The sequence below is a fragment of the Drosophila mojavensis genome, unplaced genomic scaffold (assembly GCF_018153725.1).
Source record: "Drosophila mojavensis isolate 15081-1352.22 unplaced genomic scaffold, ASM1815372v1 contig_81, whole genome shotgun sequence".
Taxonomy (NCBI): Eukaryota; Metazoa; Arthropoda; class Insecta; order Diptera; family Drosophilidae; genus Drosophila; species Drosophila mojavensis.
This window is the reverse complement of record NW_025318907.1, coordinates 1,328,855-1,354,959: the sequence shown is the minus strand read 5'-3', so window position 1 is coordinate 1,354,959 and position 26,105 is coordinate 1,328,855. Positions and strand designations below refer to the sequence as shown.

Genomic DNA, 26,105 nt, shown 5'->3' with positions numbered 1-26,105 from the left:
TTACCTGTGACAGGTATACATATATGTATACATACGTTTATATAAATATATTTACTATCAGCTAAGATGAATTATACAAACATATATACATTGAAGAGCACATATTATAATCTTGTGCACACTTCAATTAGCTGCCGTTAAAATTAAAGACTTTAATTTAATATATATAAAAAATTAACAGACTTGGAAATACTCTGTACTTATAGCAAATGATTTAGAATAACTGAAAAAAAAATTTTAAATTTGTATTAAGTGAAGTTTATATATATATATATATATATATATATAAATATTATACAAATTTTTTTTCTTTAGATATTTATTAGACTTATAGTCTAAATAGTAATATGAATAATTTGAGAAAAAATAATAAGGAATGTATTCAGTTAATATTAATTAAAAACTTATTTTATTAAAATTATTTTCATTAAAAAATATATATATTTTACTAATTTTTTTCTATTCATTTTAAATATAAATAAATAAACTAGCTTTGTTCTAGGTAAAGGACATTTAATAGTCGATCATTTAATTTTTTTCTGTTTTCATTTTGCTTTGTTTCTATTAAATTGTAATAATTCATTTAAATCTAAATTGTTTTTATTTTTCTCACTGTTTTCTAATATTTTCTTGCCGCTCTCTCTCAATTATCCGCCAATTTATGAATTTTTGCGACAGTTTAGATAATTTGCACACCGTTTTTTTTTTTTTGAGTATTTCACTCAGATTCGCTTTGGCACTCAGCGTTTTTGGTCGTTCGCGAGGCGTGAGCCGAAGTCGGGAAACAGTTTCTAGACGATCTCAGAGCGATCGAGAATTACAAATCGTGTAGAAGCGGAACGACTCGTCATAATCGTTTCTGGCTTTTTCCCCAGAGGTTGCATACCGTCGACCTCTCTGCGATATCTACCCACACGTTCAATAATACATTGAATATACTACTGAATACACAGAAATTGATACTCGATCGATCGGCCGTATAAAAAGCGAGCGTTTAGCACTGCATTTATATAGTCAACCCGTTGCACCAATTCGACATGTCTCGCCTTCTCATGATGATCGGCCTAGCGGCACTCGCTGTTTGCTTGGCCAGCGGTAAATAGTTTTAAAGGGCTCATTTATTCTTAGACCAGCGACTGATCGTCCTCTTTGCAGCACTGCCACCCAAAAGCTTTGTGGATCGTAGCAATGGAGTGGAGACGTCGATTCCTGGCACAACGATGCCAGAGGACTCGCAGCCAGCTCAGCCAGCTCAGCCGGTTCAGCCGGCTCAGCCGGTGCCCAACGTCCTGTACAATCGGGGCGGCAATGTTGCGCTGCAAAACGAGGCTGGCAGCATCTATAAGCGTCCCGATGGGCGCACGGTCCTGGTTGGAGCTAATGGTCAGACGCTTGTGACTAGCGCCGATGATAGTGACGAGGACACGTCCTTCGGCGATGATGGCAACTTTTTTGTAGGCCGTAATGTTGTAATTAAAGGAAAAAAGGGTGGCCAGAATTTGATCAATGACGGCACAGTGATCATATCTCAAACCGGCGAGGGTAGCGTCCAGACCTTCAACAACTACCGGAGTCAGCTTATCAATGGCGGACTACGGCTGACAGTCGCCGGCAAAAGCTACGATTTCCCGGCCAAGGACGCTAGCGTTAATTCCAAGGAGCAAATCGAAATCAATGGCCAACAAGCTACGCTGCAGTATGATAACGGCAACATTGTTGTCGAGCTGGCCGATGGCACTGTGATGGCCAAGGCCGATGGTGGACTCTTCAGTGGCAATCGCTATTCGTACGACAACCGGAAGAAGCTCCAGGAGGATGCCGCACAGGATGTTGCAAATCTGCAAACAAGTTTGTCTCAATTGCAAAAAAATATATCCACGCAGATTAACCACGCAATGGGGCAATTCGAAAAAGATCTCGCATTCAATCTGGGCAATTTTCGTTTCTAGAGCTTGTACTATAATGAATGAGTAAATGTATGTATACAATTTGCATAAATAAATAATTCAATGCGCATTCCAAAACTATTTCTACTGGTGACCTAATCAAAATTTTTGCAATTAATTGTACCTCCTGACAATTCATTAAAGAAGACGAAGACGATACTTATATATACTCAAATTGCTATTCAGTTCTGTTTATTGTTTAAGCACGATTCTTCTGAGAATTATTCTAATGAATTTGGATAGATAAGTGCAAACCTCTACTCCGAGTGGGATCTTTGATGTATGGGATTTCGTGACTTTTCGTACTTTTGTTTTGATAATGAATATGAATACATGAAAGTCCCCTTAGAGAACATTTAGTTATGATTATATTATATTATATTATATATAACTTATACATTACGGCGACGTCTTCCTCCGCATTTTGGTAGTAAAGCAAAATAAAATTAAAAATAATTAAATTTAAGCTATTTTCAGATTGAATCCAGCTAGGCTAACTCTCTTATGTCTAACGCATTCTAAAAAATATACAATTAAGATTGTATAATAACAGTTAGTATATAGAACCTGTCTGCCCTTCAGCAAAAGGTCCATCAGCTTTTTCGCGCCATGCTTCCTCTATATAGTTCAGCCATGACATTTGGAATACTATGATAAAGTAATACACATTATGCACAATTTTTCTGTTGAGTCTGAAAAATGTGAGCCATGTGTCCCGCTGTTCGTCCTACATTTTGCACTCTTACTAATTTCAAACTGCCATACATCAGTTGAGGGCGGTGCCTGGGGGTGGGGGGAGGCTACCCGCAGCTACGCAAATTCCACAAGTGACAAGCAGCAGGCAGGCAGCAGCAGCAGCAGCAGCAGCTCTGCCATTGCCATTGCCACCTGTAGACGTAGAGTCGTGGGTCCATTCATTCACTCTCTAACCCCTTGACTCCAGCCAGCACGATGTGTGTGTGTGTGTGTGTGTGTGTGACAAATGTGAGTCAAGTTAGTCGCAACTTATTTTACAATGGGGCGTCTCCGCAACTTTGAACTTAACTGGAGAAAAATATTTAACTTGGCGGAATCTTTTATAATTAATTTGCCATACTTCAGACTTATTTCAGTGGCTTCACTTTGAGCTTACCGCCAACATGGGGCTTCCTATTCTCGAGTTGGAACGTTGAAATTTGAGTACTCTGTAGTTGTTAGCCTTCTTTGTAGGAAGACAACAAAAATTACAAGAAAAATATTTTACTTATCTCTAAATTCTAGACAAGAGCAAACATGTATCATTCAAATGTTAAAAGAGCTACTTGCGTTGGGAGATAATACTAATCTAGACTTTATATATAAATATATATATTTTTTTTTCAAGATTTTCACAAATTAAAATCATACAAATATATAATAAATAGTTTAATACTAAGGGACTTTTAAAGACTTTTAAGGATAATATTTCCTTTGCTGTCAGGTTAAACATAATTCCTGAGACTTATAAATATGATGTGGTAACTTCCAGATTAAACTTGAGAATGAAATTTTTATAGTTTTGCAGTGCAAACAGGAAAATTAAAGCAGCGTATTTTATGCCTCAGCTGCTTGCAACTTGATGACATAATTTTGTGACTGTATTTTTCTTACCACAGAGAAGTGGGCGGGGCGGGGCGGGGCAGCTGGAGAGGTGGGCATCCGTCAACAACTGCGGGCTGCACATAAAGTTGTCACAAGTCATTTTAACGCCTTGCCACGTGCAAAATGGCGTCCAAAGTGTCTGGTCTGTATAAGTGTTTAAGCTTTGTGTGCGTGTGCGTGTGTGTGTGTGGGAGTTAAATGAAGCATAAGTGTGTGTGGTGCTTTAAATAGGGCTTCCCTTGTGTGTGTGTGTGCGGGTGACAAGTGACACAAACTTGCAGCTAGCTTGCATTTTGTAACTCTCACACATGGCGCGAGATGAGAAAATGAGAACAGTTCGCAAATGTTGCTGACAGCGGCACTTAGCTGTTCCCATTTCACAGCTAAAATATGATATATATAAAATGTATATATATACATAATACAAATACACATATATATATATATATATATATATATATATATATATATATATATATATATATATATATATATATATATATATATATATATATATATATCTGGAGAAATAGCCGTCGGCTATGCGAAAATTAAAATGAGTTTTACCTCTTGGTCGACATGCTTAATTTGCTTCAAATGAGCTGTGAAGAATGCAGCTGGCGCAAATTCCGGCATTAATTAATACGCCTATTATGTGGCATCCCCATATACACACATACATATATACTTTATATATCTATATCTATGTATCAGGTCTACTCAGCTTTGTGTACTTTTCTTTTTGGCCGCCTTGCTGTCTACACTCAAGTGCTCGCACTAAAAGCGGTCATGCACACGGGTCAAGCGCAGACCGGACAAGCTGCAGTTACTTTCTCATATAGAACAGGCCGCTCGACTAATGGAACCCTGGCAGCTGAGTCGGCCTTAACTTGTAATTAGCTGTGGCCAGGACATTTTCTCAGGTAAACGAATTTTCAGAAATTGCTCGAAATGGAGACAAATGTTTAGAGTGCTCTAATATATTTCATATTTACTACATGTGAAGGTGTGTTTGTTACCAACGCAGACTAGTATAGCAAATAAAAACATTTATACAGATGTGAAATATTTAAAAATTAAATAAGATAACAATTATATATAAGTCTATATATAAATTGGTTCATCTTTCCGATTTTAATATACGACCAACAAAGCTTTGGCTGATCAGTCTGCTCACCGAGTGTGACAATTTCAATTCCATTTTTCTTCGTCCATCAACAATCACGTTGTAAGCAGCCATCTCGCTCTCACGTACAACACTCACAATACAAGGGTCTACATTAGGCAACACTATCATCTTGCTCTCTGTCTCTCTCCTTCTCATAGAATGACAATTAGAGATTTTGATCAGAGTTTAGCGAAGACGCAAACCAACTCGAATAAAAGTTTTACAACTACGCTTGAGCCTCTACTTTATCCTGATGAAGCAATAAAAATATATATTAAGATCCTTTTGAACAAAATTAGGCAATTTAGAATACAGTCGAAATAAATAAATAAATAAATAAATAAATAAATAAATGAATAAATAAATAAATAAATAAATAAATAAATAAATAAATAAATAAATAAATAAATAAATAAATAAATAAATAAATAAATAAATAAATAAATAAATAAATAAATAAATAAATACATAAATACATAAATAAATACATAAATACATAAATAAATAAATACATAAATAAATAAGTAAACATATATATTTTAAATGTTAGCTTATTAAAAATTTTGCAAAATTTTAACTTGCACTTACAATCTTCAGCTAGTTCCGCTCATGCCGTATTATCCTATAAAAAGAGTAGATGTAGTTATTTCAGCTTCAGTTTATAAACAAACAATAATTACAAGATATATCCATTTGTCATTTTTCTTCAAGCAGCAACAGATATCAGCACTTTGGACTATGAAAAAAAAGAAGCAAGCAAAACAAGAAAAAAGGACGAGAAAAACTTCTAAACACTTGTGCAGATAAAAGTCGAATGGATTTGTTACTTTGTATTGTGCTTGCCCTGGCTAAGCAGAAAGTTTTATCTGCTTTTGTTTGCCTCAAGTGAAAGTTAAATGGGCCAAAAGTAACCTTTATGCAGTTGTTTACTCGTATATTTGCCAGCAAAAGGCCAATGTGCTCGATTCAGATATCAGAACTACCTGCGTGAATAGTTTTGTGCATTATTCTTTTTTATATCCCTTAGTTTTTTTCCATTTTGTTTACCTTTTCTTGTGTTCTATGCCAATTTAAAGTATAGAGGCATTCAAAAGTTGCGGCAGTTATTGTAAATAGTCGTAGCAGATATTCTTAGAAATGTTTTTTTTTTTTTTTTAATTTAAGTGTATTTTAAGCGAAACAGCTTTAAGCCTGGTTTCTAATTAAGGTTTGCTTTGTGAACAAATAATTTTTTCATTTTTGTTGATTTCAACTAAACAAACTCGTTTAGAGTACTATCTACATATAATAATTGTTTTTTATGCCTTGGTATCAAAATGTATAAAAAATGGAATCAAGACCTTTGGATTCTATAAGGAGGAAAACTATCGAAGCGTTCTGAATATAAGGACCTTAAACTGATTTTGGTTTAGGCAGTTACGTATACGTAATATTTGTATACAATACAACAATTCTTATAAATTTAATTTATATTATATTATATTATATCAGTTTTATATAAATGTAAGTAATCTTTCTTTGAAATTAATTATTAAAAACGTATAATCTTCATTGTTGTTGGTAAAAAAGAAAAAAGAAATGAAAAAAAAAGAGTAGTTGTAATGAGAAGCAATGGCATATATGAATCTGCATTTTAGAATAATAGAATATGTATTTAAAATATTAGTTAAATAAATACTGAAATACAGCTTGAACTAATTAAAAACCAAAATTGAAAAATCCGTTTCTTAAATTAGCCGATTTTATAATTTGCTATGAAGCTGTAAATAATGCAATTGGCATGCGGAACGAAGCCCCCATCTGAGTAAAAATGAGGAAAACCAGATTTAGAAAAAATAACACTTGGTCAGTTACGGATATTGATTGCTTGGAGATTCCAGATGTCTCTGCAAATTGTAAGTAATGTTTTTTGTGGGATTGCCAACTGTTTTGTGGCTTATAACATGTTTTAGTACTATACTATCCATGATATTTCATACTATTTAATACAATTTCATACTGTTTTGTGTTGCACATCGTATTTAACTATTTAACTAACTACTATTTTATTTCTGTGATATCGATTCGTTTTTATACTATATCACACAAAATCATACTATTTCATATTAAATAAATCTTTTTTACTACTATTTTATTTCTTCGTTATTTCACACAATTTCATACTCTTGAGTGTTGTATATCGTATTTAGCTACTATTTTATTTCTGCGTTATCCATACTATTCCTTACTATTTCACACTATATTATATTATATGTATTATATTATATGTATATATCATATGTCACATCTATTTCATTTTATTCATATTATTTCATACTTTGCTACTAGTTATAATTTTTCGTACTGTTTTATATGTATATTATTTCTACCTTTCCATACTATTCATACTCCAAATATATCATACTATTTCCATCATTTCATACTATTTCCATTATTATAATAATTAAATTAGTAATATTAGACGTATGCAGTTAATATAACTGAAGCATGGTGAATTATGATTGAAGTCCCTATATATGCTTAGCTATACGAGCTCTCCTCTGTGCAGGGCGACATCCAGTTGGCATTCTTATTTGTTTGTTTGTTTTAGTATAATTCTGAAGCAGCCATTACTCGCACAGTATTTCACACGCATGCGGAGAACTTTTCAACATGATTTATACGGCCCGGATACTTACTTGCGTATCTGTGACAAAGTGCTCCTTTGATTTATGGCACTTTGGCAAACAATGCATTGCGCAATGAGTTTGACATGTGCAGAGTCCGAAATTTGTTGTTGTTATTGGCAACACTCAGATATTTAATATGGCCACAAATATTTTCAACCAGTTTTCAATCAAATAAGGTGAGTGGAGGGAATTTATTGTAAATTTTCGAAATAATTTCGATTCGTATTATTGTTTTTTTTTTTAAATATTAGGAAATTGGTGGCAAAAATAAATATATAATGATATGCAGATTTATACTAAAAATATACATATATTCGTTAATAATAAAAAATTTTCTAAACAAGAAAGAATCATTCAATGTTAATGAAAATCAAGTAAACTTGATAGAATCAGGAAAGAGTTGTAAAAAAATGCTGACCAATTGGAGCCACGCAAGAAAAAAAGATTTATAAAACCTTTATTAATTAGCATTTGCGTATATACACTTTACTTTTAATACAACGAAGAGGATATGATATATTGAATCACTCATTTATTTCTACTTCCACCATTAAAATAATTGAAGAATTTTTCATTATTTTTTCTTATATATTCTCATAATTATTACTTTAAAAAAGAACTAGAGCTTCCTAATCTTGATTTGATTTCTTTTGGCTTGGATATTTTGTATAGTTGTCAAGCATAAATATTTATATTGCGATTTACATTGATAATTATATCTGATTTGGCTCCATCTCTTGAGGGCAAATTGATGGTAGTTTTTTGGTTTCTGTCATCGTTTGGGCCTACCTGGAAGCTCTGGTTATAAGCATGATAGTCCAGGCCATTGTATCGGACAGTCACCCAGTAATTGACCACATCGCCTGGCTCAAGCTTTTGCTGCCGATTAATATAGGTCCAGCGTCCATTACGTGGCGTGACTACAGTAGTTGGCCAGGTCTGATCACTCAGACCCACCATTTCCTCATTGAGCTTGCCGTGGAAGGCGAACAGTGAAATTCCCGGCCCATCGGGTATGGAGACCTCAAAACCCTTTGGACTGTTCACCTTGACCGTCACCGGGGGCACCTCGTAGGCGTGGCTGTCGCCCATTGTACCACAGACGATGAGCAGTAAGATAAGCTGCTTGACTCGAGACGTTGATGCCCTCATGGTAACTGGCTTCAGCTCAGCGAGCGGTTCTTGCTTTTGTAGTGCGCGAAACTGCGTTTTTCCTCGGCACGAGTCGAGACGCTTTATTGTTTGGGAGCAAGCCAAGAAATATGCAACACAAAGCCATTCAAATAACTTGCTTAAATACTTGCATAGCGAGAGCTTAAAGCTTTTACTTGTGGCCATGCACTGGCTAAGACAGTCAGCTCCTGTCTCATGTGTGCGGCTTGAGCCGATCTGCTTTGTGCCAGTTACTCGCATTGGGCCACAACTATCTCTGGCACAGCTGCAGTCGCTTCTTCTATCTCTCTCTATATCTGTCCCTCTCTTTCTCTGTCTCCAAGCAACTGCGGCAGTTACTTAAATGGTTACTGTTGTTAATGCTGCCAAGACCCAAGGAATGTTGGCCATGTATTTATGAGCATGTGTTTGGCTGCATGTTTCCACACCCGCCCTCTGAGAAATGTCAGAATTGTCAGCTAACCAGGCGACGTGTATGACGTATTTAACGACCTGAAAACTAAAGTTCGGGTTGACTCTGTAATAAAGACATTTTTGCTAGAGATGAAGTGTGGTTGGTTCTTATATGATAAATGATTTATTATGATAATTGGTTTAGAGGGTCAAAAACTTAATAGAAAAATAAGATATAACAAAAAAATGTTTCTGTTTGATTTGAATTTGGATATCTATGTATTTTATATAAAAATTTTTCTATCTAATATGTTTCACATTATGCCAAATAATCAAGTTTAATAATTGATTTGATTCTTATTATGTTGCTTAGATGAAAATATGCTAAACCTTTTTTTTTTTTTTTATATTATATATGTATACAATGTAGATACTTAAATTAAATATATATATTTTTGTCTATTCAAAGTGGGTTTCATTCACTTTTGGAATTTATTAAAAGAATGTTGAGACAGCTTAAATGATGTTACTCTTCAGGTAACAACATTTAATCAGATAAGCTTACTAGTATTATAGTTTTTCTTCAGTGTAATAAGTTTAAAACGGTAATTAACTTGAATTTGGTGACTATTCAATGGTAAATTGTAAAATTATTAGTTGTTAGTTTTAATGAGTAGTTAAGATGTTAAGAATTGGGGAAATACGACACATTAGTCACGTTTAGTTCATTGTAATATTCGAGAACATATCAAAGATCATTATGCAAACAAACAGACTTGAAATGTTAATTAAGATCGGACAAACCTGGTGAATCCAATCAGAATTGCGAAATCTGCTAAGAAAGTAAAGTAAGAAAAAAAGATTTTGAATGAAACTCACTGAGTGGGGCTCACACGTAAGAACATAACATTCCAAAATCTATAATTAATTCAAATGATGAGTAAATACCAGATGAATATACATACATATATTGACTTTAGCAGTATAAATGTTTATATAAATATACATTCGATCGAAAGCATTTTCGTATTTACGATTAGATTTTATTTTGCTTCGCTTAAATTTAATCATTTATTTATTTCTATATTCAACAACAAAATTATTTAACAATTTTGTGTACATATTTTTGTTGTTCATATTCACCAATTAATAATTTAATACAGCATTGAAATTTCCTAAGCTAGAATTTAACATTTTTTTGGCCTACGTCTGGAAACCTATTCAAAGTTATGAAACATAAATATTTATGGTGGGATTCCCATTGATAATGATTTGTGAATTGGTTCCGTCTCTTTTGGTCAAATTAATCGTCGTATTTTGGCTTCTGACATCGTCTGGGCCTACCTGGTACCTCTGGTTATACGCATGATGGTCCAAACCGTTATATCGGACAGTCACCCAGTAGTAGAGCACATCGCCTGGCTGAAGCTTTTGCAGCCGATTAATATAAGTCCAGCGGCCATTACGCGGCGTAACGATATCAGTGGCCCACGTCTGATCGCTCAGATCATCCATTTCCTCATTGAGTTTGCCGTGGAAGGCGAACAGTGAAATTCCCGGCCCATCGGGTATGGAGACCTCAAAACCCTTTGGACTGTTCACCTTGACCGTCACCGGGGGCACCTCGTAGGCGTGGCTGTCGCCCAATGTACCACAGACGATGAGTAGTAAGATAAGCTGCTTGACTCGCGACGTTGCTGCCCTCATGGTAACTGGCTTCAGCTCAGCGAGCGGTTCTTGCTTTTGTAGTGCGCGAGGCTCAGAGAATATTTTCGTCCGGGGCTTGGGGCTTTTGTTTGCTTCAATGGGCAGCTGTGTTTTTCCCACTACGACAGCGGCATGAGTCGCGACGCTTGATTGCTTGGGGCTCTGGTGGCGGTGAATAGTGCAGCAAGCCAAAAAATATGCAAGAGAAAGCCATTTAAATAAATGCATAGCAATAGTCCAGGCATGGGAATTTATATCTTTAACCTGTGATTGCTCTGGCTAAGCCAGTCTCGTGTGGGGAGATAGAGAGAGAGAGAGAAGCAAAGAAATACGATCTCATTTCAGTTCCTTTTGTTTCTGATTGATATTAAAAATGTCATTATTCTGGGTATATATACAAAATAGCTTGAAATAATTATTTTGTGGCCGAATTGCCACAAAGCGGCTAAACAGCTTTGTGTCAGCGACCCAACCAGGCTGCCAGTTAATTTTTAATTGCGAGCTCGGATTGTATGTATGTTTACTGCATTCGATTTGGGCCAACATTAAAGGCAAACGGGGCCATTATGTGTATGCCCGGCAAATGGGTGGAGCTGAGTCGGACCAATGCATTGGCAGGCGAAAACAAAGTCAAACCGCAGCAAACCGAAACTAAATAGCTAACCATTTATACAGACGATCCATCCATCTATTCATTCATTCGCTCATCCATTGCCAACTCAGACTCTGTCAATTTCTCCGACCCGGGCGCCGGGGGTCGACCCGCATTGCTGGCCATCTATCTCGATGGCCGTAGCCGTGCCCCAAAAGGCAGCAACGTTTTGCGCTTTGCGCTGATTTATAAGCTGCATGCCACTGACCACTTGATTGTCGCTTCCACTCTCCCAGTGTGTGTGTGTGCCTGTGTGCCTGTGTGTGTGTGTGTGTGTAGCCATGTAATTTATTTACGTTAACACGCGCTGGCCAGCGCCTAAAACTATGCCACACCCCAGTGCTCGGACGAGCGCAATTTTCATTTTATTTTAAATGGCATAGAAAATCGTAAACTGACATTTTTCTGGCCAAGTGGAGAATCGAGTGAACCCACTCGTTTAGTATGCCCCGGCCATGGGCTTTGCGCGCACAGCCGGAAATTTGTGTAGTTCCTCATTGACGTCGTCCGAAAAAAGTAAATTCTTCAGTTTGAGCCCGGCATTAAATTCTAAACCAGCCCAGACTGATTACCCTGAAATTACATTGTTTCGCACTTAAAATGGGTGCATTGGCAACGGCATTGCCAACACGTTCGACCATGTTCGACAGTGTAAATGTGGCTTCTAGCCCTGGGGTTGAGTTTGGCTACTTCTGCTGCGCCATTGCCGGCCAGGCCGGGCTTAATTAAGTGGCCTGTTTTTCTATGTGACGTTGAAAAATTTCTCTCTGTTCCACACATTGAATTTAATCGTCCACATTTATTGTTAATTGATTTTAGCATTTGAGTTTACTGATACTCTGGCAGAGGGTAGCTGAGTTTTGAAAGTAGTAGAAATAAATGTTCGTGATAATATATTATATAATTACTAACATATATTTATTTATTTTTAATTAATATTTTATTTTTCTTATTATTTATTTATTTTGTATCATAATCCTTTCCTCATTTTACAAGTGTATGCTATAGTACTGTTATCTCTATAAAAATTATTTATTAATTATTTTATTTATATAAAAAATATATTTAAAAAATAAATAATATACAAATTAAAATAAACTTAAAATTAAAATGTTATATTGTTATATCTAAAAAAATTATTTATTAATAATTTTAATTATATAAAAAAAAAACATATTTAAAAAATGTATGTTATAAAAATTAAAATAATTAAGAAAGAATTTTATCACAAAGTTCACTTTCCTTACTTAATATCAAACTTTGGGATCAGTAGGGAAGAGTATTTAATTTTAAACGTGCTGCTTAAATTGTTGTTTTATTTCCTAGTTTTTATTGGGTTTTGGCAAACGGCAGGTGATTGTGTTGGGCTTATTTTAATTAGTAGAGAAAATTGTCTAAATTGAATGAAAATTGATTTAAATATAATCGAATTATCGACTGAATATCTGTACACCCCGATCCGGTTGTCAAAATGTCACTTTGCTCTTGTGCAAATTAAACATTTAAAGTGTATTTTAAGTGGAGCCAAAATATTGGAAAAAAAAAAACATGTAAAATTATGTTTTAAAAGAAATTATTTGCTTTTTGCCTTCATAATTTACTCAAATTTCTCACAAATTCTATTTAAAAGTAAAAATTGTTTTCTATTTGTATGATATTTTTCTATATATTGCGATTAAGCAATTTAGATAAATTCTTAAACATTTAAATATCTGCATCATATTGACTTGAAAAGGTAAAAAGAGAACGCTTTGGCAAATGCCTGTGACTTTATCTATAATTAAAGTTTCTCCACCTTGCCATGTGCATAATCAATTTTAGAGTGCAAATATTGTAGCTATCTTTAAGTTGGCATCCTCTGGAGCTGGCAATAAGCTAAGCAAAGAGCCATCCAATCAGGCGCAGTCCATAACCACAGCCATGGCCAAAGCCAAAAACCACTTCACCATGTTGCTGGGGCTCTCAAGCTCGCTTGACACATAAGTGCGAGTACCGTTGCTCAAACATGGTGACTGCCGCTCAATAAAGGTACTTTATGTGTGAGTGTGTGTGTGTGTGTGTGTGTGTGTGTGGATGTGTGTGTAGATGCCTACATGCGAGGGGCTCGTGCTCGTTTATGCTCAATGGCAGCTCCAGCGACAGCGCACATATTTAAAGAGCAAACGTTTATCTAAGTTGTACCGTTGCGGTTTCCGTTGACATTCAAATGCGGAAGCACCTGTCGCCCAGCGCCGACATCGACACACCGACCGAGCCACCCAGTAACCGACGGACCCAGAGACCAGCAGACCGAGAGACCAAGGACTCGAGACGACTACAACTAAGTCAGCAGAAGCAGAAGCAGCAGCAGAAGCAGGAGCAGTAGCAACAGCAGCAGCAGCAGCCACTTCCGATTTCACACGCAGCCAGAGCAGCAGATACTTTGAGTTCTGGGGCTTAGGCAAAGTCCTTTTAGCGAGGGCTGTTACCGAAATTAATTGAAGTTGGTATTTGAGGAGAGTTCATTTTAATCAGATTTAAATACTAAATATAAATATGAATTAATTAGGGAATATAATTTATATATATATTTATTTATATCTTAAACAATTATTATTGTTTTAAAATTTCTAAATAAATTACTTATTTAAAATTTATTAAAAAAAAAAAAAAAAAAATTTAGTTAACTATTTTTGTTCTTAAATTCTAAAATTATTTTTATTTTTGATTTTGATTTCATTTTATTAAAATTAGAATTTCTTAGTTTATTGGATAAACTAAAAATAAAATTCATTCAATTCAAAAATTCAACTCAATTTAAATATTACTTTGAATTAAACAAGAAAAAAAAACAAAATTCTGCAAAAACAAATTTATAACACCTCTGCTGATTATTTGAGCAGTCTTGACTTTTGATTAAATCTGAAACTAAATGAACTCATCAAGCAATGGCTTTTACGTAGATAATAAAATCATTAGCATGTGAATAAAGAATCAATTGAAATACAATTGCACTCGCATTCTATTCAACTCACAAAATATAAATAATGCTAAACGGCATCAGTTTGTCAACTATTAATAATACTCAAGAACTTTTCTGTCAGCCCTCGCACATGAGTTTGGCTGCGGTGCGTGCTATTTGTCTTGACTGTCTTTGCGCAGTACGCCGGATACACACTTCGCCGAGCGTGCATGACAAGTTTCTTGAGTCAACCCACGAGCAGCAGCAACAGCCACGCACTCACACCTGTCCGATGCCCACGCCCACACCCACGCTCACGCCCACACCCACGCTCACGCCACACACCTTGGCATGCCCCTTCACTTTGTAGTAACTTTTGAGTTTTCAAGTATCTGCGTCGCGGTTGTCATCAACTTTAAATAGTTTCGCTTACACCTTAAGGATGTCATTGAACAAATTAATTACTTGACAAGATTACAGCGGGGAGGGGCTGAGAGGATTGAAATGCTGTTGCTGCTGCTGCTGTTCATTAGAATGCCGCATATGGCCGGCGGCGTAACTATGCTCCTGATTACGGCTAACTATCATTGTTTTGGGCAGCAAAAAAAAAAAAAAAAGGCAGCGGCCATGGCTTTCGCAGCGACGGCGCACAGAACTCATTTTCGATTGCCTGAGCACATTATTAATGCGCTTCTGATGCCATTTACTGTGCGTGTGTGTGTAAGTGTGTATTATGTGCTGTGTGAGTTATGCTCCACGATACACCCTGGCGAGGCGGACACACAAATACAATGCAGCTAAATGGTCTCAACTCACTTGGCTGCTGCTGCTGCTGTTGCTGTTACTGTTTTCCTGAGCTACTGCCGGAAATTGGAAAAGAGATGGTTTATGCCACACCACTACATGAGCACTGGGTGGCGGTGGCATAGCTCGGGCACAGTGGTTGCCTCTGCACTTTATGCATGCACCGCTCATAAAGTGCGCTCGCCGTTTTCCACTGGGCAAAAAGGACTTTGCCATTGTTGTAACCAAAGTCATGGCATAGCTGTGTTGTATCATCTCTGTGTATGTGTGTGGGTGTGTGTGTGGGTGTGTACGCCATGCCATGCCGATATACACATGTGCACATGCCACTCGACAAAGCTGCTAATGGCTGCTGTTAAGCATCCATTGTGAGCGTGTGTGCAAATGTGAATGCGCCAGGAGACTAGTTAATGCAGCACGGGACTACCTTTCGCATTGCTCGCACAGGTCGCTTAAGTCCTTAAGTGAACTCTCGCAGCTTATGATATTAATTTGGAGTGTACCTCTTAACACAAAGCTGATTCCATATTTAAGGTCAAGTAATGCAGGAATTTATCTCTCACCAGTTTGATTTATTTGTTAGCTGTACAAATGGAGTATGCCTTAGGAAATTGAATTGTATAAAGTATATTTGGAATATGATGTACTAGAGAGGAATTTTATATTTCCTATTGTAGCAATAAATTAGCAAAGTCTGGAGAGAACCTCTCGAGAGGCTACATATTTACATACGTCTTGGTACTGCAGCCCAGAAATCTGCTAGCATTATAACTGGAAGCAGACTTGGAGGTTCAGTTCCACTGAACCGGGTATTGACTCCAAGTTCTAGAACTAAGAATAGATTTCGACATCAATATATATTCTTTTTAGTTATCTTTCATTGACCTACAAAATAAATTTAATTAAATTCTCTTTGAGTTAATTTTGGCTAAAATGAAATATATTGATCTCTCGTCAAAGTATAAAAATGAATAAAAATAAAATCAATATATTTTCTTTCTTTCCTTCGACTATTTAGTATATAGTTTTAGCTTTCATTTTTCTAAAATTAAATAATGCGAATATGCAAAATATTTGCATTTTTTTTATTAATTTCTGCTATCTTTGACTAAAAAATGAATAAGTCTGCCTTTTGCAATATGAATTAGAATTTGAGTGAGCCAAGCGGGCGCTTATTCCAAGCATTTTAATTTAAATGAAACTAGACAAATACTTTACATTTTCATTATTTTTTGTTCATATTCAGCTGGACTACAAAAACAAGCAAAATAATGCTCCAATTATTTAATGCAAGTTATTTTTTTATTTCACTTTAAGCATCAACTATTTGCAGTTACAGCTTATGGTTTTGTTTTATTTCCAATGCATTTTATGTTATGTTCTATGCTTCATTTTGTGCTTTGGCATTTTTCTGTAATTTGCGGAATATTTTTCGAATTGAGAAAAAAAGAAAAACAATATAAAAAGGGAGCAGAAACGTCCGCTGCTTTGCTTCCCAAAGCGTAATTTGCTTGCGGCCTGCATTTAAAATTTTACATTTTTATTCGCCTTTTTAAACCGAATCAGTCAAATAAATACAATAAATAAACGACACATACAAATACATATGTGTGTGCATGTGTATATTCAGTTTACATGCTCAAATTTTGGCTGGCTTTTCATTTGGTTATTTTACAAATACGTAATTTTGTTTAGCGTAATTGCGGCTGCAATTGAAACCGGCACTTGATTGGAGATACAGTAACACACACACACATACGAGGGGGAGGAGGTGGCAATATAAATGTTGCAAATTTGATATTTACGTTTTAATGAAGGCTTTTATGTTTGAGCCCATTGATAAGCCGCCGCCTCATATCAAATTGTACAACGCTCGATTGCATACAAAATGAGATTTTGGTCGTACAATTGAAAAGGAGGTTCCATGCCGCACAGGCCTGACCAGGATCAGCTCACACATCGGCCAGCTGCAGCTGATGCCAGAGACAGCGCCGGAGCCAGAGCCAGAGCCAAAGGCAAAGTTCGTTGGCATTTTTTCAATAAAGCTGCAATGTAAACAATCAGTATCATACAATCACCAACACATATCAACTGACAACACACACACACATATATGTACACACACACTCGCTCAAGTTAATAAAAGTTCGCGACACGAAAGGCGTGTCCAAATTGACTTATTCAGTTCGATAGCTTTGCATTGGCCAGCGCTGATAAGTTTGGTTAAGCAGTTGCAGCAGCTGTTAAAGGCCGTGCAGAACTTACAATATATGTAAGATGTAGACCATAAAAGTCGTGAGTATATGTTCTTTAATCCCATTAAATAAATACACCTGGCAACTGGCTGTTATTTTTGATCATTTTATGGTGAAACAAGCTTAAAGTTGAAGTCAAATAGTTGAGAATGAAAATGAAAATCAATAAGCTTTCATAGGGGCCATTAAAATAAAAAATAAATTAATTGATAAAAAATATGTAAATAAATTATAATATAAAACTATAACTATAAAACTAAGAAAAAAGGAAAATAAATTAAAAAATATATAAAGAAATAATTAAAAATATATTTAGTAAACAAGTAAAAAAAAAAAAATTAAATAAAGAATCGTATAAGTAAAAGTAAAAAGAAATATAAGTAAATGAAATTCGCACATTAAGTAAAAACTTTTTTAATTATTGAATACTTCATAAATAAATAAAAAATTAAATTAAAAAATTATTTAAAATAGAGAAAGACAAAAAACTTTTTTTTTTTTTTTTAAATAAATTCGTATATTTAATAATTGTATTACATTTTAATACAATTATTAAATAATACAAATTTATTGAAAAAAAAAAAACAACATTTTTGTTGTCTTTCTCTATTTTAAATAACCAATAAATAAATAAACAATAAGTAAATACTTAAAAAAAATATAAGTACATATTTTAGTACATAAATAAATAAATTAAAAAGTATAGATATAAATATTTAAAAATGTATTTAAAAAATCGATTAATATATACATCATTTGTATATATTTGTCATTTATACATATATTATATTTACTTGCATTATTATTTCTATGCTTTATCTTTGTTAATTTATTATCTTTTACATTCTGTGGTGAAACTTTCAAAGAAGCTTTGCTGCCATCCCGAGTTCTCCGCTGTGAAGTTAATCCCTACCAGCCTGATCTGCTGACCAGGCCGCTGATGTGCTTAACTGACAGTCCTTGCTGGCCAGGCTAACCAATTCGTGTCCATCTTGTGGGGTGCTGCCACCTATGGGTTATTTGTTTGACAGCTCAGTTAATTAAATTCCGTTGCACACCTTCTTGGCCCGCTTGGCATTTGCTGTTGCCATTTTATTTGCAATTGCCTTTTGCTAACTTTTCACTTTTTGAGGTTTTCTCTCCGGCTTCTTAGCTCGACTCGCTCGATTTTCGCACTGCTCTATCGCGTCTGCTATCTCGGCTTGGTTTTTCTTTCTTTTCTTCTGGCTTAGCAGGCAACTCGTTTCATTGGGTAATTTACGCTTGGCATGGCCAACGTGTGATAAAAATGCCTCTGTCCGATTTTCGTAGTTGTTGTTCTTGTTGTGTTCACCGGCATTTTCTTGACATTTTTTTGTTCGGTTTAGAATGTTAAAGCATTGTGTGCTGTGGTTTAAGCTGCTTAGAGATGCTCGGTCTATGCGGTTTCTACCATCTTTCGGTCTCCCTCTATTAATACATATGTGCCAGATCTGACAGTGATTGGTGTTTGTGTCAGGGATTTATTTATCTTTCAAAAGTATTTATTGCCCTGCATTAAAGTCGTGTACATCACAGAGGACGAGTCTTAAAGCTGCCGCATCAGAGAAAAAAGCTGGCAAAAAAACGTTTATACAAATCTCTTGATGTGGCCCGCACTTTGACCTCCGCCAGAATGCCAGAATGCCAAATGTATTACTATTTTTGGCCTACGAGTAATATCATACATCTTCACTTTTCATTTGCCTGGCCATTTGACACTTTCGCTTTACGAGCCACACAATTTATTTCACTTTTATCTAACATCAAGACATATTGATTTTTGTCTTTGTCCACGCGAAAGGAGAGAAATCGCCTCAACCCAAAGAACAAAAGAAAAAGCAAAAGCAAAAATCATAAGAAAAAGTTCGGGCTAAAGTTTCGGATTAGCTTGAGATAGAACATCATGGGGCTTTTGTCTATATGTCTATATTAAATGCGTCCCGCACAAATACTAATCAAAGTTGATTGATTACGTGCACTCATGGGTCACTTGAGTAGTTCAGAAGTTTTCGGCGATGTCCTCAAATTTGATGATTGCCTAGATTTTGTGCTGGACATTTTGGGTTTTTTTTTTTTTTTTTGTATTTTTATAATAATTTCTGTTCACAAATTAGGGTTGACATTTTCGTTGATGTGGGTGTCGCAATATTTAATAGAATATTTCCATAATTTCGCAGCGGTCAGGTAAAGCGGCTTATTAATCGGGATTGACGGGTCATTTGTTTTAATTCGATTAACGTAAGCCGCTTTGACAAAGGCCATGCCAAGGCATCTCTCTGCTATACGTGGCGTATGCTTAATCTATGTAATATGATGGCATTTGATTTTCAATATGGCTAGAACTTGATTAGGAATTGATTAATTGGTGTAGATGTCAGTGAGCGTCGAAGGGCGATGATGACATTATCAACGATGGGATTTAATATGATAAAAGGAATGCCTAAAGAAAGCTAAAATAAAAATCTATATAAGCCCAATATATTCCATATATTTTATTAGGGATCTTTTTTAAATGAATGCAAATCTTGAATTATTCATAGTTTCATATATAATTGCTTTCATATATATTTCGCTCTCTAAATTTGAATAGTCAGTCTAAGCCAAGTTAGCTAAGAATGAGCATTAAACATAGGTTATTTCATACTTCAAGCCATTACACGCACAGAATATAGATTGGAGTTTTCTTTTCGAAGCACATTTGGAGCAAAGTGAAAGTCAATTTGCATGCAAATCTGTGCCAGCTTGGGTCCAGCTAACTCAACTAAATCATGTTGAAGTGCATGTCTAAACAATAAAAACCACATTAAAATGAAATTCAATAAAACAAGCAGCGCGCTGAGAGGAGGCGGATGCGCACTTGACCTGAAAACTCAGTGCAATCAAAATAGGAAACTGCTGCTTATGAACACGAGGATGATTCGGATTCTGATGATGATGATGATGATGATGATCTGGATGATGATTATGTTGCAGATAGACCAAATGGCTGTGCAACATAAACAGGCTGGATTGAGGCATCTTACGTGGGGACGGGGGCGGGCGGACTTCAGGGTCGGATTGGGCCAGTTCCAGTTCCTGGCCGTGAGTGACAAACTAATTTCATTACCAGCAGCTGGCGCAGACGTTGCTGCCGCCAGTTAAATCCGGTCATAATGCTTGTAATAATAATCAACAGCATGAGCCTGAAGACCGAACGGAGCGAATGGTCCGAGCGTACCCACCACAGATGATAAGTAGCATGGACACATGCAGCGAGAGGCGAGCGGAGAGGGGCTAGAGGCGGGAGGCGGGAGGCGAGGGTGGGTTGAAGAAATTGCGATGGCAAAAATAGAACAATTACACTAAAAATAAAAACAAAAGCCAGATAAGTGGGCCACACAGACAAAACGGATGGATCCGGGACTGGGATGGGCTGGACAGGGCTGGGCTGCGTTCGAGTGCTGGGCGTGGCAAGCTGTGTAATATGTGCACAAATTGAAAATAAAGTTTTGCAACAAAATGTCGCACCGGAAATGAAACTCACAGCATGAAGCCGGGAGCAATGTGTAGCGAAGCGTATAAACTGGGTATAGAGGCAGCCGCAGTCATAGTCGAGCATGGGGCGTGGCACAGTGCACAGCATTGTTTGCCACTATCACACACACACACAGAAAGAGAGAGATAGATAGGGAGGGAGAGAGAGAGAGAGAGCGGCATAAAGAGTTGAGTAGTTGTTGGAGTCTGGGGCGCCTTAGTCTAGGCGCAGTCTGCGCCAGTTGAGCCTTGCCATAATAAAAGATGACATTTTATAGCAGTCACAGCCAAGTCAGGACATGCCAGCGTTGGCAGGGGTAACGGGTTTTTGGCCTAAGCAGCCAGCAGCCAGCAGCAGCCGCTCCATGCCTTTCTTTGCCTTGCCTTCACTCCACTCCGTTTCGGTGGCAAGTCAGAGTCAAAGACACAGCTGCTGCACAAAAGTACATAAACCTAGAAATGTCATGTTTATTTTCATTTCATAAGGAAATTGTCTGTCTATAGTTTCGGCTGCGCCCGGCAGTCGCAGGCAGAGAGCAGCCCGGCCAGGTCAGGTCTCTGGAGCCGTTGGCTCCTCTGGCTGCCCTGGCAGGGCCCAGCTTAAACAGTTGCCTAATAAGCACGCCAGCCAGGCACTTTGTGGGCTTTGGAAGCCTCATAGGTAATGCAGCACGAGCACGTGGCACAGCATGTTAGTTTTTATGAGCACGTTAAGCCGGCGGCAAACTTGAACGATTTATCGCCTAACCGGAAATTTATAGCTCGCAATTAGCATATGAAAAATGTTAAGTGATTTCTGCGCCAGGCGAATTGCATTGCCCGAAGAGACCCACACGGTGCATGGACTGTGCCACCTGACCAAATGACATAGCTAATTGAATTTTACAAGCGGAATTCACGGCTTGCATGAAATTGCGAATTTATGCTAATAAGTTGTTGATGTTTGGACTGCACGAAATTAATGCAAGCGAGTGATTATATTTGAAAATATATAATTGAATGCTTTTCCTATTTTCCTAAACATGTCGAGACGGAAATACTATATAGAAGGATTTTTGGGTTTTTTTTTTATATCTTGGATTAGTTTATTTTATTGTTAGCATTACGTTTTTATATCTGATTTCATCAAATGCTTTTTCATATTTTATAAAAAAAAAATAAATAAATAAAAAAAAAAAAAAAAATTAATAAATAAATAAAAAAAAATAAAAATAAAAATAATAATAATAATAATAATCATTTAAATACATAGAAAAAGAAAATAAAATAAAAAATGCATTATATATAAATTTAAATTTAATTTAAAATGTATTTACTAACTAATAAATCATAATATGTAGAGTATTATTAAATATAATAGATACATTTGTTTATTGTTTAAATGCTACATGTTCTCTTAAATATATTTATATATAAGCACATATTATCATAAATTTATTTAATTAATAAAGCTACACTTTATTATCTTCTTTAGCTTACTTTATATCATTACATCACCATATGATCATATACTATATAAGCATTATTAAATACTTTGAAGGCTCCTCTGCTTGCCATATGACACATTAGCTCTGTCAACCTACTCGTTTAGAATCTTCTACATTGTCCCGAAATTATCTATTAAATATTCCGTAAAAGTGCCAGCGTGTTTTATCCACTTCAAAAATTTTGAATGCGCTACTTAGTAGCTGTACTTCAGGCAGCCAGGCAACAGGCAACAGGCAACAGGCGACAGGCAGCTGGCAGCTGGCAACCCACTCTCACCCAGCCGCTCCCGCACACTCCAGCTAGCGGCTCTCAGTTCTCAGTGTCGACCAAATAACCACTCATCTAATCACATCGTTATCATCATCAGCAATTTTGCACAGTCATTGCCGAACAATGGGGAAAAGTGTGCCGGTGGCAACGGTAGCTGCCACAGCTACCTCCTGCTCCTCATCCTGCTGATCTGACCATCTAAAACGGTGGCAACAACGTCGCCCCGTGCCACATGCCGGCTCGGTGACTCTGACTGTGTGGCTCGGGCTAACCGTTTAATCATTTTGTCACGCGTTGGCCAAAAACACCAAAAACACCAAACACAAAAACGCGACCTGGCCGCCCGTCATCTGCTCACAAAGGTGCAGACGGCAATGACGATGAAAATGGGTTGTCATGGACCGAAAATGGACTGAGCCCGGCTGGGCTGGGCTGGGCTGGGCGCCTGGCTGCCTGGTTGCCAGGCTGTTAAATTTTAGCATATGTCATAAAGGCTTAGCCATGATTTATATATATGTCTCTACGAGCCGCACGGCAGCCACATCAAATGCCCGGATAGACGCTGTTAATAAAAAGAATTAGGCAAAGGCAGAGAGACAGGCAGAGGCAGAGACAGAGACAGCGACAGCAGCAAAGCAAAACAAATGCGAAACTAAACGATTTACGTAGCAGCTAGAAGCAATCGCTGACTGCTCGGAGCTTGGGACTCGCTGACTCGGTATTCAAGATTCGGCAATTGGCATTACTCACTCAGCCTGTTAGCCTCATATATCTTCATTTGGAGTTTGTCAATGGCGACTGCGACGGCGACTGCGGAAGCGACTGCGAGTAGCACGTTGCTCAGCTGTGAGCAAATTTACTTGTGTATAAATATTTATATATTGAAATGCAATGCGAATCGATTGAGCAGCAGCCAGCAGCCAGCAATAGCACTCGCACACACACACACACACATACACACACAGAGAGAAACACACACATAAACACATATATATACAATTTCACACAGACTGCTGGCCAATGTGCCGCAATGCAATCGAGCTGCACGAAATTGAATTTGCTGCAAGTTGCTGCCGCTTAGCTCAGTTAGTGCAACGAGGGTGGTACGAAAGGTGGCTCGCGATGGTACGATTGACGTTTGCACAATGAGCGAACTCATTGAAGAACTGATACAATCGGTTCCTCTCACAAGTTCTTCTGAGAGTGTGAGTGAGAGACACTTATATAGAGACATCGTGAAACAATATTTTTAAAAACATTAATTAAAATTCATTAATTAAACATTAAATTAATAAAAAAAAAAAAAAAAAAAAAATAAAAATATGTGAAGTTGATATTTCCGAATATATTTATAAATAATGAAAAAAAAAAAAAAAAAAAACAATAATAAAAATAATAAATATATCTTTTAAAAAATTTGCTGATAAAAATTAAATCATAATAATGCTTTCAAATTGAATAAATATAATAAACTGTTGAAAAAATATGTTGTGTATGCCTTATTTCATGCTAGAAAATAACGTTAAATTTATTTTAATTCTTGTTATATATCATATTTAATAATATTTAAATAAACTTAATATTTAAATTTTAATAACCAATTTTTTTTGAAGATTTTTATTAAGTTTTATTAACTTTTAAGTTGTAAGTTGATATTATGTATATATTTTTTTAAAACTTGATTTACCTGTCATTTATTAGTATAAAATTTTATAATGTTTATGCATATTATCATTATTTTTGGTCTGCCCTCGTGTAACTACTCTGTGGCAGCATGTACATCCACATCGGCATCAGCTTCAGCATCGGCATTGGCATCGGCATCGGCATCGACATCGACATCAGTGCCAGCTTCAGCTTCAGCTTCAGTTTCTGCATGTTGTTGTTTGTCGAAATTCAACATGCGAAAATGCGATTTGAGCTCAAAGCTTGGTGTGTCGCCAGCCACATCTCCGCCGCCGTCTTCGTCTCTGTCTCCTCCTCTGTCTCCGTCTCTAGTTGTATATGTATATCTCTATCGCCATCTCTATCCGAGTGGCTGTGTCTATATCCATCTCTATCCGCTCGGTTCGAACTGGCAGTCACTGCGTGTTGTCGATGTCGACTGTCTTGCATTGCATTTTGGGAGCTTTAGCTGTGACAAATCTTTATGCAATGTTGCATGTCGTCTGATTTTGCCATGATGACATGCTGATGGCATAAGCGGGAACGGAAAACGGCAAAAGCACACGCCTCCCCAGTACAACCACCGTCCGCCCCCTCTCGCTCGGCATCGCCACATATCGGAGTTGTTCAGTCTCCCAGTGATTTGTTCAGTGAAGCGTTAAGCGCAAAAATTGGTAATGGCAGTGCCTGGCAATAGTTGTTCTTTCTTCTTTTTAGCAATCATTGCGCAGGTTTTTCGAGGTTTGATTTGGCAGTGCAGCCAAGCTTGGACAACACACCAGTTACTATGTACTCAGCTATGTATGTGTGTGTGTGTGTGTGTGCGTGTGTGTGTGTACAGATATATCTATGTGCCTTTTGGTATATAAGTAGTTAAATGTTTTTTATCTACTTTTGGTAAGTCTCTTGGGGCTGGCCTAGAATTTGGTTATTTTCTTTAAATAAGATTTGCATTGATGATGGTATTTTATTATTAATCATTTATTTATATATTTATTATTTGTAGTATTTGTAAATATAAAGTATATCTTATATACATTGTTATATACAATTGTTTATGCTCCGATAGACTTTAGTATTTTTTTATGCACTTTTAAAAGTTTAAAAGTATCTTTTATTTTTATTAAAAGCAATATTTGACATAAATATATTTTTATAAATTATTTTTATTAATAAAATTTTAGGTTTATTTTGTATTATTTTGCTTGGTGGCTGAAAATCATATTATTATAATTTTTTTATATACATATTTTTTTATATAATCTCAATATATGTATATTAAATGTTGTAGTATTATTTTATATTACAAATATTCAATATATATATTTTTTACATATATTATAAATAATAAAAATAGTCAATATAAATATTCTACATATTTTATTAATATAAAATATTAATTTGTATATTATTATTATATTATATTTAAAATATTTAATATATATTTTTACTTTTTTTGTATTTATTAAATATTGATATTAATTCTTAAATTAAGTTATATCACAACAAATCGTTCGCATGTTGACATCTACATATATCTCCTCAATTACCTGCTGAATGCTGTAAAACGAAAATGTCACTTTAATGTGCCACGCCCATTAAATGGTATTTTATGATTGCGTCTGTCTTGCTTCTCGAAACGGGACACTTGCATACTTTCGGGCCAGGCTAATTGTGACAGCAGCCGAGGCGCAGGCACGCGCCAAGTGCAACTGTTTGGGGCACTTGAACCATTTTCCATGTGCTCGAAACTTTTGCAATAAAATTTGTTTCAAATTGCCTTTGAACAGAGCGTTGGTCGCTCGACTGCTGAAGTGTGC

The 26,105-nt window shown here is 36.1% G+C and overlaps 3 protein-coding genes across 3 annotated transcripts; 1 reads left to right on the top strand and 2 right to left on the bottom strand.

Annotated features, from left to right (window-relative positions):
* The first annotated feature begins 799 nt into the window (after positions 1-799).
* On the top strand, positions 800-2,027 carry LOC6580411. Its single transcript, XM_002006216.4, has 2 exons — positions 800-1,095; positions 1,156-2,027. Exons 1-2 carry the CDS (start codon positions 1,038-1,040, stop codon positions 1,947-1,949), a joined length of 852 nt encoding a protein of 283 aa, XP_002006252.2. The 5' UTR covers positions 800-1,037; the 3' UTR covers positions 1,950-2,027.
* Positions 2,028-7,842: 5,815 nt separating this feature from the next.
* Positions 7,843-8,579, bottom strand: LOC6580410 (gram-negative bacteria-binding protein 3). Its single transcript, XM_002006215.4, has one exon. The coding sequence runs from the start codon at positions 8,553-8,555 to the stop codon at positions 8,079-8,081; it is 477 nt and encodes a 158-aa protein (XP_002006251.2). The 5' UTR covers positions 8,556-8,579; the 3' UTR covers positions 7,843-8,078.
* A 1,491-nt stretch (positions 8,580-10,070) lies between these two features.
* On the bottom strand, positions 10,071-10,691 carry LOC6580409 (gram-negative bacteria-binding protein 3). Its single transcript, XM_002006214.4, has one exon. The coding sequence runs from the start codon at positions 10,674-10,676 to the stop codon at positions 10,197-10,199; it is 480 nt and encodes a 159-aa protein (XP_002006250.1). The 5' UTR covers positions 10,677-10,691; the 3' UTR covers positions 10,071-10,196.
* Positions 10,692-26,105: the final 15,414 nt, after the last annotated feature.

Bases quoted from the DNA above. Each gene is read 5' to 3' on its own strand.
- LOC6580411 (XM_002006216.4), top strand. From the start codon at position 1,038: ATGTCTCGCCTTCTCATGATGATCGGCCTAGCGGCACTCGCTGTTTGC. The intron at 1,096-1,155 runs GTAAATAGTTTT...TCCTCTTTGCAG, and splicing joins CGCTGTTTGCTTGGCCAGCG to CACTGCCACCCAAAAGCTTT.
- LOC6580410 (XM_002006215.4), bottom strand. From the start codon at position 8,555: ATGAGGGCATCAACGTCTCGAGTCAAGCAGCTTATCTTACTGCTCATC.
- LOC6580409 (XM_002006214.4), bottom strand. From the start codon at position 10,676: ATGAGGGCAGCAACGTCGCGAGTCAAGCAGCTTATCTTACTACTCATC.